We start from the raw sequence: 16,635 nt of genomic DNA, 5'->3' as shown, positions 1-16,635 counted from the left end.
ACTCCGGACCCCCCTCAACCGGAAGCCCAAGGCTTGTCAAATCCACGCCGAGGTATAAGTTGATGCCCTTTTTCTTCGCATATGGCGCTGGCGAGCGTTGTAGCTGCCTGTAGAGAGCTCGGAGACCTGTGTTTCGGTATTAGTTCGGGTATTAGTCGCTATATATAGGCGCTAGGTAGAGTAGCTATACAATGTTACTTGTTAATTATGTATAGTGTAACTATGCGAACATCTTTATCAAGCGTAGCTCCCCACTTAAAACCGAACTTGATAATATAATTCCCTCAGAACGTTGTTTGACTATCGCTAGCAAACAGCCTCGAAGAACTACTGGAAATGTCTGGCAACGTGGAGATGATATTGGAAAAGCTTGACCGGGCCAAAAATGAATTCGCGCAGCATCCAAATGGGAGAGGCATCACTTTCTCGCGAGATGCAATCCAGATAGCCGATGAGCTTTTGGATAGCTCTTTACTATCATGGGAAGACGTCTTGGAGGTACGAAACCAGGTGTCGGATATGTTCTTCGGAGCTGGGTTACTCGCCCTGTCGGAAGAACTGGACGAGGAAATAGAAGGGGCTTTGGGACAGCTGAGCGATAAGGATGAAAAAGAAGGTCTTGAACAATGTATTCGGGAGCGCAGCTCAAAGCGGATTGACGCCGATAGCAACGCCTCTGTCGGAGAGACCGTCACTGCTGTTCCTCAACAGGCCCCTACTTTGCTGCATTATTTGCCGGGGAGAACACTGAGAGGGGCCGGCGACTATTTTGAGTCTTTCACTGATACATCGTATCCCTATACATCTCCAACGGCCTCTTCTGAGGATGCCGAGCCCGATGGGTATCTCCTTTGTCGCCTCGACACGATGATTGTTCACGATCCGGACCCCCCTTATGGTATTCCGAATGTCGTTGAATCTCTACCGACCTTTGAAGACCCCGAACGGACGGATAGGGAACCTGAGACGATTGAGATGGAGGTCGACGACATCGACGAGGACTAACGTCACCCGGCTCCACTTAACTGGGAGGTCAATAGGACGACACAGAGCGACTCTCTGGGCAATAGCATAAAAAAGTCGTAAGTTGTAAGTGCCGCAGTAATCGCTATTGAACTTATTGAGTCTAGAGATGGGAATGCTGAGGTTTAGTTTGACCTGACAAACTGGACCCATACATTTATCCGTGGAAAAGACGAGATGTTCCAGAATATAAAATACAAAAAGGTCCGCGTCGCAGTACTTGACACTGGCCTTGCAAACAAGACAGAATTGGATAGGGCAAGCACACGGATCTTTTACGACAAGGTTGATGAGTGTAATACTGCTATAGACAAGGCTGATAGCGACGTAATTAAGGATACCTTTGGAGGCGATGGCGGGCTAAAGTCTCGAAGATTCCACGTCGCCACGAAGATCACTTATGTACTGAGAAGGCGTTTCGGGTATGACAAGCTGTGGAGGAGAAAACGAGCTGGCAGAGGCACATCAGAAGCAGGAGCGGATGAGGTGTATATTGGTGGAGGAGCTCTATATATACATGGGAGCTCCGGAGCCATAGTACTGCCGAGCTCCGGATCACCTCCCGCGACACAAGCGTATCGGAGATAGCATGCTAGGAGATTGATGGAAGACGTCCACTTAGCGCGGAGCTACTCGAGAGACGGTTTTGTTTGATCCCAGGCTGATGCCTTGGGAACGGACGTCTCGTTTACTTCGTATGTCGTCTCGAAGGCAAACCGCTCGAACCGGATTCGATACGTTTTCCTTCGATCTGCGATGCCTCCTTACATGGCGTTGCTTCCCTTCTGGACTGCATCCTGCTTGGTACGCGACGCCGGCGGCGTCGTACTCTTTCGTGTTAGAAAGGGCGTAGTCAAGAGGTTCAACTCGCCCGTCGAAGGTCCAGTTTGAGAAGGCGGGGCAATAAACCATACGCGACCTTTAATAGAGGCTCCAAGGCTAGCCTGCCGATGCCGAAATGCGGAACGTCCTGGAAGTTGCTACCACACCTGAAGCGTCATATAGAACTTCTATCCGGTCTGTGTATTTCACGAGGGCGTCCTACAGAATGGAGTCTCCAAGCAAGTCTCGAAATATCGTCCGCTTGATAATCGGCCACGGTGTCGTGCCACCATCCCAGGCCTTAATAAGGCGTCATAGACGGCGATTGTGTGGTGTCCTGTTATTGGGCTGGTGAATAGCCTAATTGGGATTGTGCACGCCGTTATCAAAGGCGCTGCCATCGTGGACGACTGAGTCATCATGAGGCTACTTTCCAAATTCGCAGCGGCAGCCTTTGATAGTATGTATACCATTCAGCGCGTACGCGGTGCCCGGGCATCGCATCGGGGACCCACATCTCGTTCTCTGAAACGCCCATTTCCCGCCATCCTATGCCTCTTCCAAGAAGTCCCTCCCCGCCCCCCGCGTGCGCCACAATGCGGTGGTGCAACAGTGCAGCGCGGGATCAAATCCCACGACCTCGATCGGGACCCGCTTCTCTTCCATACCCGCGTAGTTGACGTAATATAGCTCATAAGGCTGAGTGGGCCCGCATCAGGAAAGCTGACTGAGAGCTTATGCCGGCGATTCCCATGGAGCGACGCGCAGGGATCACCGCGCTGCGCTGCCAGCCGAATTTCGCTTTTGCGTTGCGCCGGTCCGACCGGTTGTTTCCCGAGGCGAGTAGGTTCGAGCCTACGGGTCAGGCGGTTGTGCGCGCTGTGGGAATGCTCTACAGAGGAGGACTTTGGATGATGTTAAAGAGAATACGAGAGAGGAGGAGAGAAGAGGAGGTGGCTTGTTGGGGAGCGTTAATGAGGTTTTTGGACCCCACCTCCGCCGTTCTGGAAGGAACGATTAGCGTGCCAGGGATTGCGCGGGTAAAAAGCGACATGCAGGGGTGGAATGGTCCGCTATTTTAGGGAGCTTGATCGCTAATCTACCTTCCTGGAGACGGGCAGAATGGATTCGGAAGTCTTCCGAGATGTGTATGTGGAATTGAGTTTCCGGATTTGATGCTTGATAGAGTGTTGACGTCAGGGTAGCGCATAGAGTCAAATTACGATTAAATTTGCTAGGAGAGGGCCGTTTATTCGCTCGATATGTTCTATTACAGGGTCTTGTTTGTGTGTGGGATGGTTGTGGGATGGTTGTGGGCTTGAGAAGGCTTCCGAAACTTCGGTTTATCCCCAAAGTCCCTGAGGATTCGCAGTGCTGTTCGCCAAATGTGGTTGCATGTCCGGTCACTACCTTTTTCTTCCTTCGTAATATGAACTCTGCCCAACGGTCTCAAAGAATCCTCACCAGGTGGGAGGTTGCGATAGACGACCCAAGCAACTTCATGGAGTTTCACATGTCCTCTGGTACGAGTTCGCAGGTAGCTATGGATGCTTTTTAAGAGCGCCATGTTCAGAGCGCCGCCTTGAACAATTGCTCCTGACTTTCGTAGTATTTCCCACAGAGGCCTTCGAAGAAGGCAGTTAGGATTCGAAGACTGTAGGTCTCGGGAGAATCGTGAACGGGAGAGGACGCTGGGGGCGAATGATTCCTGGCGATCCTGATCGGCACTCCCTCAGTGCGCATTGAGCGCGTCGAAAAGGGGGATGCCGTGCAAGCTGCCAGAACAGTCGTCCCTGCGCATTGTTACTTTCTTCAATAGGAAGCTAGGAAGTCGTCGCATAGCGCACCACATAGAGGAAATGCTTTTGGCGCTGTTCAGAATGGCGACGCCCAGCAGGCTGGCGCCGACGAATAGCTGAGCAGGGGTGAGTGTTATCGAGAATGCTGAACTGTCCATGTTTGCCTCGTGCGTAGGGGAAATGAGACTACGAAGAGGGAGGTATTGAAAACGAAATTAGATGTGATGAGTGATCAAAGGAGAGATGGTGGTGATGACTGCCCAGAGTACCGTCAAGCATGCACATTAGTATTCACAGACGATTGAACTTGGCGGTCAAAGCCGATACGCGCCCAGTGGTTCGCGCATGATGACCACAGCAGGTCCCAGAATGGTATGGTGGTGGCGCTTCGCTGCTCCGGAGGCAGCCACACTCTAAATGGAAGCTGCAAAGCGGCATCCCAGTGAAATTAGGGTCACTGCTCTCTGAAACATGATATTTCGCCAAGAGCACTCCTGGCGGAGGCTCAGCGGAAGGCCTCGAGGACCGCTTTCTGGTACCTGGGAAGTCCAACAGCGTCTAGCGTCGAGCCGAGGGCGGAAGGTGGCAGTTGAAGCGGTGGTTTCAGGTGTTACGGACTTCGGGCTTTATTGTACCTGATCGCGAGAGACGAAAAGGCGTGATCGAGGGAGAAGACGTGCGGGTGTTGGACTCCGGGTAGAAGCCCGCGGCGAAAGCTTGAGTGGGAGCCTCAGGAACGGCCAGCGCGAGGGCCCCTGTGTCGATCCTGTGCTAGACGCGCTGGAGCCAGCACGCAGACGTCGCACCGCCTGTCCGGAAAAAGACGAAGAGCACATTTTCCCTTTCGGGACCGAGAGCAACGGTGCTGCGCCGCCTGGGGCCGCTCCTTAACGGCTTGGCAAGCGCAGCCTGCTCCCTAACACCGCGCTAGCCATCTCCCTCGTACAACCCCGGCACCACAAACAGCGGCGCTGACGTGTGGCCCTCTCGCGCTCCTCCCCGGCGCTGAGCGCGAAATCTCCGTACTCTCTTCCACGAGAATGGCTAACGGCTTTCAGCTGTGCGCGGTGCTCCCAACACCTGCCAGCGCGGGCTGAGAAGCCTGCGCTCTGCAATGTTCCAAGGTTGGGCGGTGAATGGCAGCGCGGCATGCTTACAAACGCATGGCGGAGATAGTAGAGTCACATTTGCCTCTTGTTCATCACGGCAAGGCACTCTGGATTAGTCGCGATCCTTACTAGCAATTTCGCCGACGCTTGAGGTCGATCGATCTGGGGATTCCTTTCGGGGACTTGGCGGGCATCCACCGTGTCAGAATAAGCCTCCCATTCGCAGGCGCAGCGGAGCCTCACGTAGTTATACCCTCCTCTCCTCATGCGTTTCATGTTTTCCATACACAAGCTCCTTCTTTCGCTCAAGCTCCTTGGTTCTATTTCCGTCTGACGGCAGGGGTCCTACTAGTAGCTTTTCCCCACGTTCTCTGTACCACACTGCGTTTACACTACCGGTCGGTCACCTTGTGGGCTTTACATCTCCGATTCCTGTATCGGCTTCCACTTTACAGACCCTCGAGCATCGCATAAGTTCGCTCAGTTCCTGCTTCATTCAGCTTCACACTCACTTCAACAATCTCCGGATACCACTGGGCACTACTCCGCTACTCGACTCCACTAAACACATCAGCAATGGACGCGGACAGACGACTCGTGAAGGCCTTGGAGGCTGCCAACGATGCTCTTCAGCACCTCTCCATGTCACCGGACTTCGGATGCCTCGACTGCACACATATCGACCGCTTACTCGCAAGAGTGGTGGACCTGCCGACCGAGGGTAACCAGCGGAACAGCAGGCGGAACCTCTTGGTGATACGGCAGTGGATGATCACAGAGGGACCGGGCGTTGTGCTTCTCGAGGTTCTCGGACAGCTGTACTGGCGGCTAGGCGAGCTCAACGCGAAGCAATTCGAGAAGTTCAAGACTACACTGCAGACACAGCAGCCATACCTTTCTCTCATCCAGGATGCGGGAGCCGTTACCCTCGTCGTCCAACGAATTCGACACATTCAACGGTCTAAATCAGACGCTTGCCAGGATTTCCTCTGCGAGCTGTCCGACCTGACTGGCATGAAAGGTTAGATATAATCCTTCTCAAATGGTGGAATTTCGATTCTGACGGGCATAGTCGACTCACCAATGGCAGATATGGACGCCCTGCGGGCCATTTCCAGTAGCCCTTTCTCTCCTCCCCTATCAGTGAACTCCTTTGACAGCAACTCTTCACAAGAGACCGGCTTCATCGGCTTGATCAAGTACGTCCCGGATAGCAGCCTTTGGGGCGGGGACATGGAGCAGCTCCTCCTCGACTTCTACATCAACGGCGTTTGCCCTGGCCGTACGACCGCAACGCAGTCCAACACCTACCTCTCTCTCATTTCGGTTGCGAATACCTGCGAAAGCACAAAATACGCGCTCCTTAGTCTCAGTGCTTCCTACATCCAAGAATACTCGCCTTCAGAAAAGGAGCGGTACCATCGGGCAGAGCTGTACTACTCCACCCAGGCAGTACAGGCACTAGCACGCCAGATCAGCAATGGAGAGAACTACGACGCCGCTCTGGCCACCGCCATGCTTCTCATGCACCATGCAGCTGTGAACAAGGCGGACGAGTCGAGCCTCTGCTGGTCCTGCCATGCCAATATCTTCGACGCCATCCCGACCGAGTTCGTCAACCAAACTTCCGACGCCGCTCTTTTCATGCGAACTCAGCTCGTCCTCGCCCGCACCGCTCAAACCTCATTTTCGCTGCAAAATATGCAGCTACACTCCTTAGAAACCCAGAATTGGTACGAGGGTATGCCTCCAGGGGAGGCCCAAAAGATCTGCAGCGTCCTTGGTCTCTCGCCGCAGCTTCTCTTCATAATCTCTTCTCTTACTTCGTTGGCGATCGAAAACAGCCCCAATAAGATCATGTACGCGCAGCTCCAGGAGACGCAGCTACAGAATCTGCGGCAGTGGACTACAGAGCTTCAGGGTGAGGGTCAGGAAGTCCTGCTTGCTACTGCCGAGGCTTTCAGGCTCGCTGCTCTCATCTACCTGCGCTCCCGCATCTATGGGTGAGTCTTCCTATACAACCATTAGCATTGCCCAGTCTCTAACGAAATTGATCAGATTTACGCGTTTCAATCCAGCCATTATGGAGCTCAACGACGCTCTCACCGCGGCCCTGCTCTCCCTCCCCGTAAAAGGCAACCTCTACACCGCCGTCTACCCAGTCTGGCCTCTTTTCGTCGCCGCCGTGACCGCAAACTCCGACAAGCGCGACCGCCTCTACCAACGCGTCGTTCCCATCCGCGAGGGCGACAAGAACACCCTTCCCGCCGTCCTCAAGCGCGTCTCCGGCATGCGTGTATGGCTCGCGAACCAGGATCCCACACAGCACCGCCGCGATGGCTGGTGGGATGAGATGCTTCTTCCCAGCAGCAGCACCACCGCTCTTCCTGTGAACCGTCTCTTGTGCCTGGGTTGAACGATCGAGCGACGAACAGCAACTTCCATCCTGTATATACTAGGACCCTCCGTGGCTCAAGTCCGTCCGGCTGACAAGGCCACGACATGAAACTACGGAGTTGATATGGGTGGGCCTCAGTCGCGATGACATCTCCGTCTGTGAAACATCCGACGAGCGGGCCTCACCCTTCCTTTTCTTTCGTCATATCCGCTTCCCTTCTAGGGTCTTCTCTCGTCGAGAGTTTCCTTCTGTATACCCATAGACTTGCATTCCGGCATTGCATTCACGACGGCATATGGGCTCTCCCAAGGCGTCGACGGTTCTCCTGCATTTACACCTGCTGCATTTAAGCGCTTGCAAAAGAATTTCCTTTTTATCAGCATAGATCCACGCATTTATGGGTAATGGTATAGAAGCATTGGGTTGGACTGTAGATATCGGTCACTGCATATTTCTCTCTTCTATTCTGTAGATAGATACCTTTCATCTGTAAATATTGCACTCAATACATGTACATCACCACATCACCAAATGCTCCCATCCTGACGACATCTTTGTGCAACATCGGAGAGCTCGAGAGCTGAGTTTTCCGCCTGGTAGTACAAAGATTCCGGTCCGTACCCGCGTATACGCTTTCGGTTATCGTCGCGAGAACCCATCCTTGCTCCGTCGGCATGTTGAGCGAGGTCGCACTATCACATGTCGACTCGACTCGACGCTTAGCAATACCGGTACCGCACTTTATATTAGACCAGAGTACCTGAGCGATTTATGCCGGGTGCTGCTTCGTTGCACAAGATTGCGATGGCGACTGCTTGCATTGCATCCCCCGCCTCAACAAGAAGAAGACAAGGAACCCAGGAGTGCGCGTATCTTGGTCCTGTACTCGCAATGCCACCCTCCTTCATCGGCATCCGGAAGAAACAATGGAGGGTTGCTTGACTACGCACGCCACGACGCGAGCGCGCTGCTTCGGTGTGCAGCATGTCGGTCTGTCCGGTCCCTCCGGCTTATACTTGGGCGAACGAAAAGGAAGCGGTCTAGACAGAGTGCGCTAAGGGGAGCAATAAGCATATGCGACTTGCTGATCGCGCAACGTGGTGGTGTTGACGATCGTCGCGTCCTGAGGGCTTGGAGACGAGATTCCCTGCCGGAGCTAGGGTTGTGGATTTTGCCGGATTGTTGTGCGACGAGACGTCGTTCTAGATGCAGAAACACCGACACCGCACTACGAACTGGGGAGCTTTGCTGTTGAAGCTGCGAAGCGTCCGGCCGCGGGAGATGCTCGATGCTTGACGGAAATACGCTACCGTGCGTACGTAGTCAGGCCCTTTGTGCTCTTGAGGGCTAGAACGTGCTCGCCGCAACGCAACGCTTGTGCTTGTCTCGGCCAGCTGGATTGATGAAATGGTCCGATATAGGACGTTCCTCGCCGCGTCTGCGCGTAGGTGTTTGCGAGGGTTGGGAGCTGTTGGGATGGATGGAGGCGAGACCAGGCCCCCTGGCAGGATTCCCGAAGCGGTCTCCGATGCTGATGTGAGGTCACGTGTGGTGTTGTCCGCGCGGCATCGGAGTCTGCTGCTCCGTATCAATGGAGTTAGGGGATTAGGTCCTTGTGCGGAATTGGTGTGGAATGCTTAAGGCGATTGGGTTTTGGTGAAGTTGCGTCGTCTTGAGAGAGAGATGTGTGAGCGCGATGGTAAAGCCCAGCGAAGAAAAGTAGTTCTAAGAGATAACTTAAGACCAATTCAAGATACATTTGTGTACTTTTCCGGGAAAGAACAGTCCTGTCTGTCCTAGACGGACTGATGAGTTTTCCGCCCCTCGTTCCTCTCCGCTCCAATCATCGATGCGAAGGGTCCGAGTTTGAGAGACGCGATTACCGCGCGGGGCGAAATCAAGACATATAAAGCCTGCATGTAAGATGCTTGAGATTCCGGCCGTATTCGGGGTTCGATTGGGGGCGGTGAAGATGTATGCTGATGTTTGGAGGGAGGCTGAGCGGAGGATTTGAGCATCGGAGGTTTGTCAGCTGGCGCTAGGACGGTTCGGGTATTGTTTCACGTGAGACAAGTTAATTTCCGATGTTGCAGGGTTGTTGCTTGATATAGGTACTTGAAGTAGATAATGACGTAGATTTGAGAGAGACATAGCAGGATGATTGCCAGGAGCGAAGGAGTATATACCTTGGTACGTTCACAGGTATTTCCGATTTAGGGAAGAACTAACCCAGCGCAGTGGAATTCTTCGGCTAATGAAGCACCTGCGCACATACACTCCTAAATCGTCCAATCAATTACCAGATGAAAATAAAGACAAACTTTCTAAGACCTTAAACGCAGTGCCCTGTTCTAGAAATTATCCGAATTGTGCTACGCCGCAATGCCCCTCTTCGTTGTCGTTCCGATGCGACAACAACGTGGACGGAATCCACCGCAATGTCTCTCAACGCCCTCTGGCAGCAGTTCTTCCCTCCTGCACCGACCTTCACCGAGAAGGATGTCCCTCCTGGCAGTCAAGGGGGAAAAGTCTTCATCGTCACCGGTACGAATTCAGGCGTAGGCTTCGAGCTCGTAAAACTTCTATATCCATCCGGAGCCACCGTCTATCTTGCTGGCCGTTCGCGAGAAAAGATCGAACAAGCCATCTCGGCGATTCAGTCATGCTATCCTGGTGCCGAAACACCTGCGACTCTCCGACCTCTGCATCTCTATCTTGATGATTTGACAACGGTTAAGCCAGCTGTCACTGCTTTCGCGTCGCAAGAGAGGGGGTTGCGCATCCTGTGGAACAATGCAGGGATGGGATGCACAACTGGATCATCCTCAAAGCAAGGCCTTGAGAGCCACATCGGAGCGAATTGCGTTGCACCACTTCTGTTCACAAAACTGCTTCTCCCGTATATGAAGACCGCTGCGAAGACGTCAAACGAGGCAAGCGTACGCATTGTATGGACGGGATCTGTGCGAATCGAGATGACTGCGCCCGCCGGTGGCGTTGACATGGAGCGTATGGAGAGCGGGAGGACCGGGACAGACCCATGGACCGATTACGCTGCCTCAAAAGCGGGAAACCTTTTCCTTGCTCATGAAGCGGCCCAGAGATGGTGCCGAGACGGTATTGTCAACGTGTGCGAGAACCCGGGCAACCTGCTAACGCGATCTATGCAAGGGAGAGCTGGTTGTCCATGGCCTTCTTGAAGAGGTTCGTCTTATATGAACCAAAGTATGGAGCTTACACTATGCTCTATGCGGGCTTTTCACCGGATATCACCATGGCACATAACGGAGCATACATCTGGCCATGGGGAAGGATCCGTCCCAATGCTCGCGAGGACATTTATCGAGCGATCCAGGAGGGCCGGGCGAGGGAGTTTTGGGAATGGTGCGAGACTCAGATGGAACTGTACGTTGTTCACTGAGCCTATCTACGGTCACTCTGGCAAAAGCTTCTACCATGGCATTCTATGTTTGCTTATGATTGCCTCTTCCACTCCTCATAAAGCACCTTCCCCCTCTCCTCATACGTGTTAGACATCGCCAGCCATGCCCCTACATCTTCAATCCAAGCCACGCGTTCCTCCTTTGGCGTGACTAGTAAACCCAGTAGAACGAACATCTTCGACGAGACCGGAGTATTAAAACTCTCGAACAAGCAACTTCTAACCGCCTTACTGCACTCCTCAGGAGGAACCTCATAGAAATTCAACGCCTTCTTAGTGCGGAGATCTTGGTACATTTGGATCTTTGCATCGACATCTTGGCGCACAACCATATCCAGCAAGGTCAGAGTCGTAGCCACGGCAGTGTCATCGCTGCTCCTGGAGATTGAATGCCTGATGGAGTAGAGATCACCATGGGCAGAGGAGCAGAAATTGCGAAGACCGGGAGATGCTGCGGGGAATGGTTCGAGGTAAAGGTCGAAGTGTAGCGAAGTGAGAAGGTAGCGGAAGGGGTGGATGTATTTCGTGTATGTAGTCATTCCGGGGAAACGGTGGGGAAAGAGCCTGAAGGTTCGCGAAGAAAAAGTGGCCACGCCGATGCAGGAGGACATCAAGAGATAGCATTGAATGGCGAAGTCATGTTTACCCAGGTGAACCCAAGCATTGAAGGGTTAGCGACTGAGTGGCGAAAACACACGAACAAGACTTCACAACACGCCATTATTCACCATGACTTGGCATGGTAAAGGACGCCTCCTAGGTCGCCCCCTTCCCTAGGAAGTGGAGAGGCTTCAGTATGGGCTGTGATTGAGCTACAACATCCGTGGCCATACACTACTGACGCATGAAAACGCACACGTCTTCGGGCAAACAACACGCACCCTAGTAGAAGGAGAACGACCTGAATCTCTAGTGTTCTAGCATCAACTACAGTGCTCAGCCCAATGCGCCTCTCGATTGTGAGCTCCGAGGACCTTTCAGTCATGGAAGAATACGACAACTAGAGTCCAGCGAAGCGTGACGCATCAAAGCTCTTCTAGATGCACCGAGGAGTACAGCGTATAGACCTGAACACTCCTTTGCGAATCCAATGCGCTGGCTCCTCAATCACAGCGGCCAACAGCCCTTACTATAAAATGCCTACTCCGAGATTCCCTAGATACCCTCAAAATCCTCATAACACCAAATATCAAAGAGAAATCCACTACGCTCAGCACAAAGCCATCTACCCGGTACAAATACCCGACCACTACCATTAACACCACCGAGAACGTCTATCTATCCCACTACCCTACCCAACTACCAACCACCCAGCCTCGAAAATGTGCCTCCAACCCTGCTACACCTACGAGCCCTGCGGCTGCCACATCCGGATCCCTTCAGCATTCCCTCGCCCCTGCCAGGACATATTAAAGAACGGTACATGCGCCGGCGTGACAAACTGGACGCATAGTTTTGTTTGGAACTAACCCTGCCCTAATCCATCATGCCACATGAAGGGGAGGTATCCGAATCCGTGGGATACCTATTTTTCAAAATGAGGACCTGTGAGAATTATTTGGAAGACCGGGGGGTTGAGTGCTTGAGCACTGCGGAAGGGTTGTCTCTGTGGCATTGAAATTGCCCTGAAATTGAAACCTTCATGTAATTCAATCGGTGAATTACATCCTCGATATCATCTATTGCTTTGAAACGGGGCGTCTCGCGGAATGACACCGTCAGGGTATAGTATGGTAGCGCACGCACGAGTTTACCATAGGGTTTTGAGTTTCGCAACCAAAATTTAGAATGGAACTCGCATGCCTTTTAATACAAACATACCTAGCAGATCCATGCTCACGATTAACTAGACCGACGATGTACTAGTGGGAGCCGTTGGTAGCGATGACCTGCAGATTGCATCCTCCACAAAACGTGAGCGAACAGCTTCCTTGGACTGAGTAAGCCTTCAGGGATAAAGCATTTCAGATAACAGCTCTTGCAGATGTCATGGAAAACGAACCATCGCCTCACATATTGCGCTACGACAGTCCGCTATCTTCTAGTCCTGGCGAGGTGACCAGGTAGACAAATAAGCCCGAAAGAGTCAAACCCTTTCCTTCAAAGGAGGTGCAGCAAATTACTTTCATACATCGCCTACCTATTCCCACAATCCTGTCCTGGGTGTATTCCCTACACGTGATTCACCCACGTGACTCATTCTTCCCAATCCGTCTACGAAACAAAACGGAGCTGCTTAGGTGAGTCAGGTTTTCTTTCGCATTAGTCAAGCACATCTGCGCGACATTCGCAAGAGTAGCCATTGTTGTGGTGCTGGCAGCGGCTGCGCCCCAGCGGCCGGAGTCAGCCTCGCATCTGCGTGCGAAATCCGCCCGAGCACTGTGATTGGGTCCGCGCGTTCGCTGTCGGGGATTAATGCAAACCGTGTACTCCGGGGCGTAACCCGGTCGAGCGAAAATAGAATTGGAGATAGGTACCGCAGTTAAGAATGCGGAGTGCACGATGGATTTATGGTCATGTACTTTGTGGTTATGAGGACTATGATGGGCGATGGTCTTGTGCTTGGGTGGAACTTGAGTGGGAGATGCGTGAGGGTGGAAAGTGGTCTGTGCGAGGAAGCGGAACCGGATAGGCCAGGAGGGGCCCGAAAGGAAGTCGTACGGTTGAATGGCTGGAGCATGAATCGTTCATGCTCTACGACTTGAGCATTTGCGAGACCGAATTTGCGGCCCAAACTGCCTCCAGTCACTACGGAAGAATCCTCTTTCATGAAATAGGGCATGAATCGGTTTGCAGCGCACTTCATATCTGCATGACTCAAGGGTCGGAGAGGGTATTGAGGATGCGTGATGCGATGTTTCCCGTCAAAACATTCTGCAGACACTCATGAAGACTTCCTACACTTAAACTCATCGTCGTGTGGAGAATTCCGAGCTGCATAAATGTTCTGCACGTCCATTCTCCTTCCGCGAGAAGACTGCCCGAGTTGGTCCAACGCACTCGCGCGAGAAACCTTCGTTAGACTCCAGATCCGTCTAGTCTTGCATCGTTCCCGTGTTGGTTCGAACAGATAGGTCGAAACAGCCTCACCGCTATTGCTGTGCCGTATGTACACTGCGAGCCTCGAGTGAAGTTGGTGTCGAGACTCGCACGAAAAGAACGCGGGCGTGTTTGTTGTTGAACTGATCATCTACCAAAACCAGAAGGCCTTGCGAAATAGGTGCAGGCTTGTGGCTGAAACTACGCCCTGCCAAGATAGTGAGTGCGGCGGAGCTGTATAATGACTGGAGTGACTATTTAGACGTCGATTCTAGTAGTTCTCGTCAAAGACCAATGGTATCTATTTTGTGAGATGCGCATGCTGTTTGGGGAATATCCAAAGAAGTAACCGTAAAGCCAGAATTCGCTGCCCAAGTCGTCCGCCATTATGTACAGCTCGCCGTGTGATTCTACCGGACATTCCAATAACTCCAGAGCCCCCACACTACCCTAGTCATTCCAGCATTATCCAAATGTGATAACACACAGCCAAAATCGTCCGACCGCCGACCCGAATTTCAGTCAGCCTTGTGCTGCGCGCGACACAGTCCCTCCCCACCTCATATTCCAATTCGATCCCTGCACAGACAATTGTTGGGGATTTCTGCGGTCTAAACTTTACTGCAGCTCATGGCATGCAGCCTTGTAGTGGCTTAGACTCGCTGATAAGCAGTGTTGTCCTGCCAGCCCTCCGTTAATCCAATGGAAGACGAAGAGTCATCGAGGTGCTTCATAGAGCGAACGCCTTTGCCGGCAGGCACCCAGAGGTCGTCGAAGACACGGCCGGGGTGGAAGACGGTCATGAAAGCGACTGCCGAGATGATCATAGGTCCCTCGAAAATCATGAAGGTCAATTCGTCGTTGGCGAGATGGCTGTCGAAGCCGCCCCAGAGCTCGGCAACACGGTAGGCGCATCGGATGAAGATGAGGACTGTAGCGAGGAAGAGACCTTTTCGAGTTAGCTACATGTATTGGGTAAGCAGGTCAAACTTACTGATTTGGAACCAGTGGAACAATTTGCTGGCACGAAGCTGCTCGTACAGCGGGGGTGTGCAGCGTCGACCGGCAACCTTGGCCTTGCGAGCACGGAGAGCGAAGTCGCCCCAGATGCCGAAGAAGAGTATCATAGAGATAACTTGAGAGATCAGACCGATAATCATGATCATGACACCCCTATCGGAGCCCGCTTTGTCGTCGGCGATCGAAGCAAGAGCTCCTCCAATTGCTTGAAGAACTAGAGAGACGAGGTCGCAGCTAACGAAGATGATGGAGACCAGTTTGGGCTTAAGACGCGAATTCTCGGCACCGACGACAGTGATGACGCGACCAAGACAGAGGTAGATACCGGCGGTGAGAAGCGCAGGCGCAAGCGTGAGGGGAATGAGATTCCTGTGACTAGTCAGCAAAAATGCCTTTCATGTAAAGACGAGGTACACCTACATCAAGAAATTTCTCATAAGGAAGGGATTCCGATTCTGCATGATTCGACCAACATATCCAACGATTTCAAGAAGACAGCCAGACCCCACAGCGCCCATGTAAGTCCACGTCTTCTTCCGGATGCCGAACCATAATTGCCCAACTAACAGGACAGCCAGGACGATTCCGTAAACGCCGTTTCCGATGATGTTGGGCCGATACTGCATTGTAGCCCATTCGAGGGGACATCCTTTGTCGATGGTGCAATATTTTCTCTGCTCCTTAATCAAGGCGGGGTCCGTCGTGGTAAGGTTGAGATTGTTGGGGTCGATGTTAAATTCATCCGCGGCAGCACGAACGACGAGTGCTGCGAGGGCGTCCATTGTGTCTGACGGCGTGCTGGAGAAAGAGTAAAACTCCGATGAAGAAGCGAATGGTAGAATAGAAGCGACCGTGCAGTTGAAGTACTAATGCAAAGAAGAGAAACGAGCCCAAAGTGGGATGGCTCAAGTCTCGTACCGGAAGGCGCTCTGGGGTCAGTGTTGGCTGAACGAGCGGAAAGGGAAGCGGATGCCTATGATTCTAGAAAACTGGTGAGCAAGCAGCACTTATACTGAGGTCCGAGGCAGTCCTTGGCAAGTGTGCGATATCCCTGAGCGTGGTGGGTCCTGGGGCTGATGCGGCACGGAATTTGCTGCGGTTCATGGTCGTTCAAGGCTGAAGCCGTTGCGCCCCGGTGTCTGTCATTGTAACCATCTTGGCAGTCTCAGGTTTGCTTAATCCAGGCGCCAAGTCGAGGACTTTATGTATCTCATCCATCATAGTGCGAGCCTCGCGCAACGATGCCTTCGGGTATGAGACCGGAATTAGACAATGTGGGGGCAATGATTCGCCCGCGTCGATTTGGAGATGGCTGTGGCACAGCCGGGTGCGCATTGCAGCGTCAGATCAGGTGCTTCTAGGCGTGTTGCCCATAAACAGGTGGAAACGAGCAAGTGGATTGAGAGGAAGATGGATGAGTTGCCCAGGTCTGTGCACTCCGCCCTGCCAAGGTCCGAAGGCGCTCCATAAGCCGAAAACGCTGGACTAGGCTACGCCCTGTATATTTCCGGCGCCAAGCGTTGTAAAATACCGGCTGCTGATGTAAGGCAACCTATCTTCTCGTCTCATCTCCGCAACGCGTTGCTCGTCTTCGTCAACCAACCTCGCACCCGCGAAATCTCCTCCTGTGGACATCGGGCACAGCATCTAGCGGCAACATTATGAAACACACCTTAAATCGCTATGGGCTCTCCCGCATCCCATCGGTGGCCGTTCCCGAGCTTCTCCTCATTAGCCATCCCCGGTATGGGCCACGATCCCAGCCTTGTCCCCGACATCATTCGCTCGAATCGGCAATAGTACAACGTGGTGCTGACTCCATATGCTCCTGCTCATAGTCCTACGGTTCTGAAAAAGACCTTATTCTGGCAACGAAAATTCCTGCCGACGAGTATGCGCATGGTATGGCCGACGCCTTCGAATACCGTCCCAAAACAATCTCTGGGATCTCTACACTAACGCCAGGGGACTGCCGATACGTAG

General features: G+C 52.8%; 6 protein-coding genes across 6 annotated transcripts; 3 read left to right on the top strand and 3 right to left on the bottom strand.

The window, feature by feature from the left end:
- Positions 1 to 336: 336 nt before the first annotated feature.
- On the top strand, positions 337 to 1,005 carry BU26DRAFT_561046 (uncharacterized protein; the record flags this gene model as incomplete). Its single annotated transcript, XM_033832869.1, has 1 exon — positions 337 to 1,005. The coding sequence occupies one exon, from the start codon at positions 337 to 339 to the stop codon at positions 1,003 to 1,005; it is 669 nt and encodes a 222-aa protein (XP_033688776.1).
- Positions 1,006 to 3,077: 2,072 nt separating this feature from the next.
- BU26DRAFT_516067 (uncharacterized protein) lies at positions 3,078 to 3,936 on the bottom strand. The gene is made up of 2 exons (XM_033828237.1): positions 3,693 to 3,936; positions 3,078 to 3,638 (listed from the first exon to the last, which is right to left on the bottom strand). Exons 1-2 carry the CDS (start codon positions 3,800 to 3,802, stop codon positions 3,578 to 3,580), a joined length of 171 nt encoding a protein of 56 aa, XP_033688775.1. The 5' UTR covers positions 3,803 to 3,936; the 3' UTR covers positions 3,078 to 3,577.
- A 1,248-nt stretch (positions 3,937 to 5,184) lies between these two features.
- On the top strand, positions 5,185 to 7,533 carry BU26DRAFT_229491 (uncharacterized protein). The gene is made up of 3 exons (XM_033820844.1): positions 5,185 to 5,774; positions 5,826 to 6,756; positions 6,812 to 7,533. Exons 1-3 carry the CDS (start codon positions 5,330 to 5,332, stop codon positions 7,167 to 7,169), a joined length of 1,734 nt encoding a protein of 577 aa, XP_033688774.1. The 5' UTR covers positions 5,185 to 5,329; the 3' UTR covers positions 7,170 to 7,533.
- Positions 7,534 to 9,541: 2,008 nt separating this feature from the next.
- Positions 9,542 to 10,669, top strand: BU26DRAFT_516064 (NAD(P)-binding protein). Its single transcript, XM_033828236.1, has one exon. It carries the CDS (start codon positions 9,590 to 9,592, stop codon positions 10,349 to 10,351), a length of 762 nt encoding a protein of 253 aa, XP_033688773.1. The 5' UTR covers positions 9,542 to 9,589; the 3' UTR covers positions 10,352 to 10,669.
- Positions 10,626 to 11,132, bottom strand: BU26DRAFT_561043 (uncharacterized protein; the record flags this gene model as incomplete). The annotated part of the gene is made up of 1 exon (XM_033832868.1): positions 10,626 to 11,132. One exon carries the CDS (start codon positions 11,130 to 11,132, stop codon positions 10,626 to 10,628), a length of 507 nt encoding a protein of 168 aa, XP_033688772.1.
- Positions 11,133 to 14,079: 2,947 nt separating this feature from the next.
- On the bottom strand, positions 14,080 to 15,598 carry BU26DRAFT_229457 (RTA1-domain-containing protein). Its single transcript, XM_033820843.1, has 3 exons — positions 15,073 to 15,598; positions 14,627 to 15,021; positions 14,080 to 14,581 (listed from the first exon to the last, which is right to left on the bottom strand). The coding sequence occupies exons 1-3, from the start codon at positions 15,432 to 15,434 to the stop codon at positions 14,286 to 14,288; spliced, it is 1,053 nt and encodes a 350-aa protein (XP_033688771.1). The 5' UTR covers positions 15,435 to 15,598; the 3' UTR covers positions 14,080 to 14,285.
- Positions 15,599 to 16,635: the final 1,037 nt, after the last annotated feature.

This window comes from Trematosphaeria pertusa (genome assembly GCF_010094035.1).
Source record: "Trematosphaeria pertusa strain CBS 122368 unplaced genomic scaffold BU26scaffold_3, whole genome shotgun sequence".
Lineage (NCBI taxonomy): Eukaryota > Fungi > Ascomycota > Dothideomycetes > Pleosporales > Trematosphaeriaceae > Trematosphaeria > Trematosphaeria pertusa.
This window is presented reverse-complemented; position numbering and strand designations above follow the sequence as displayed.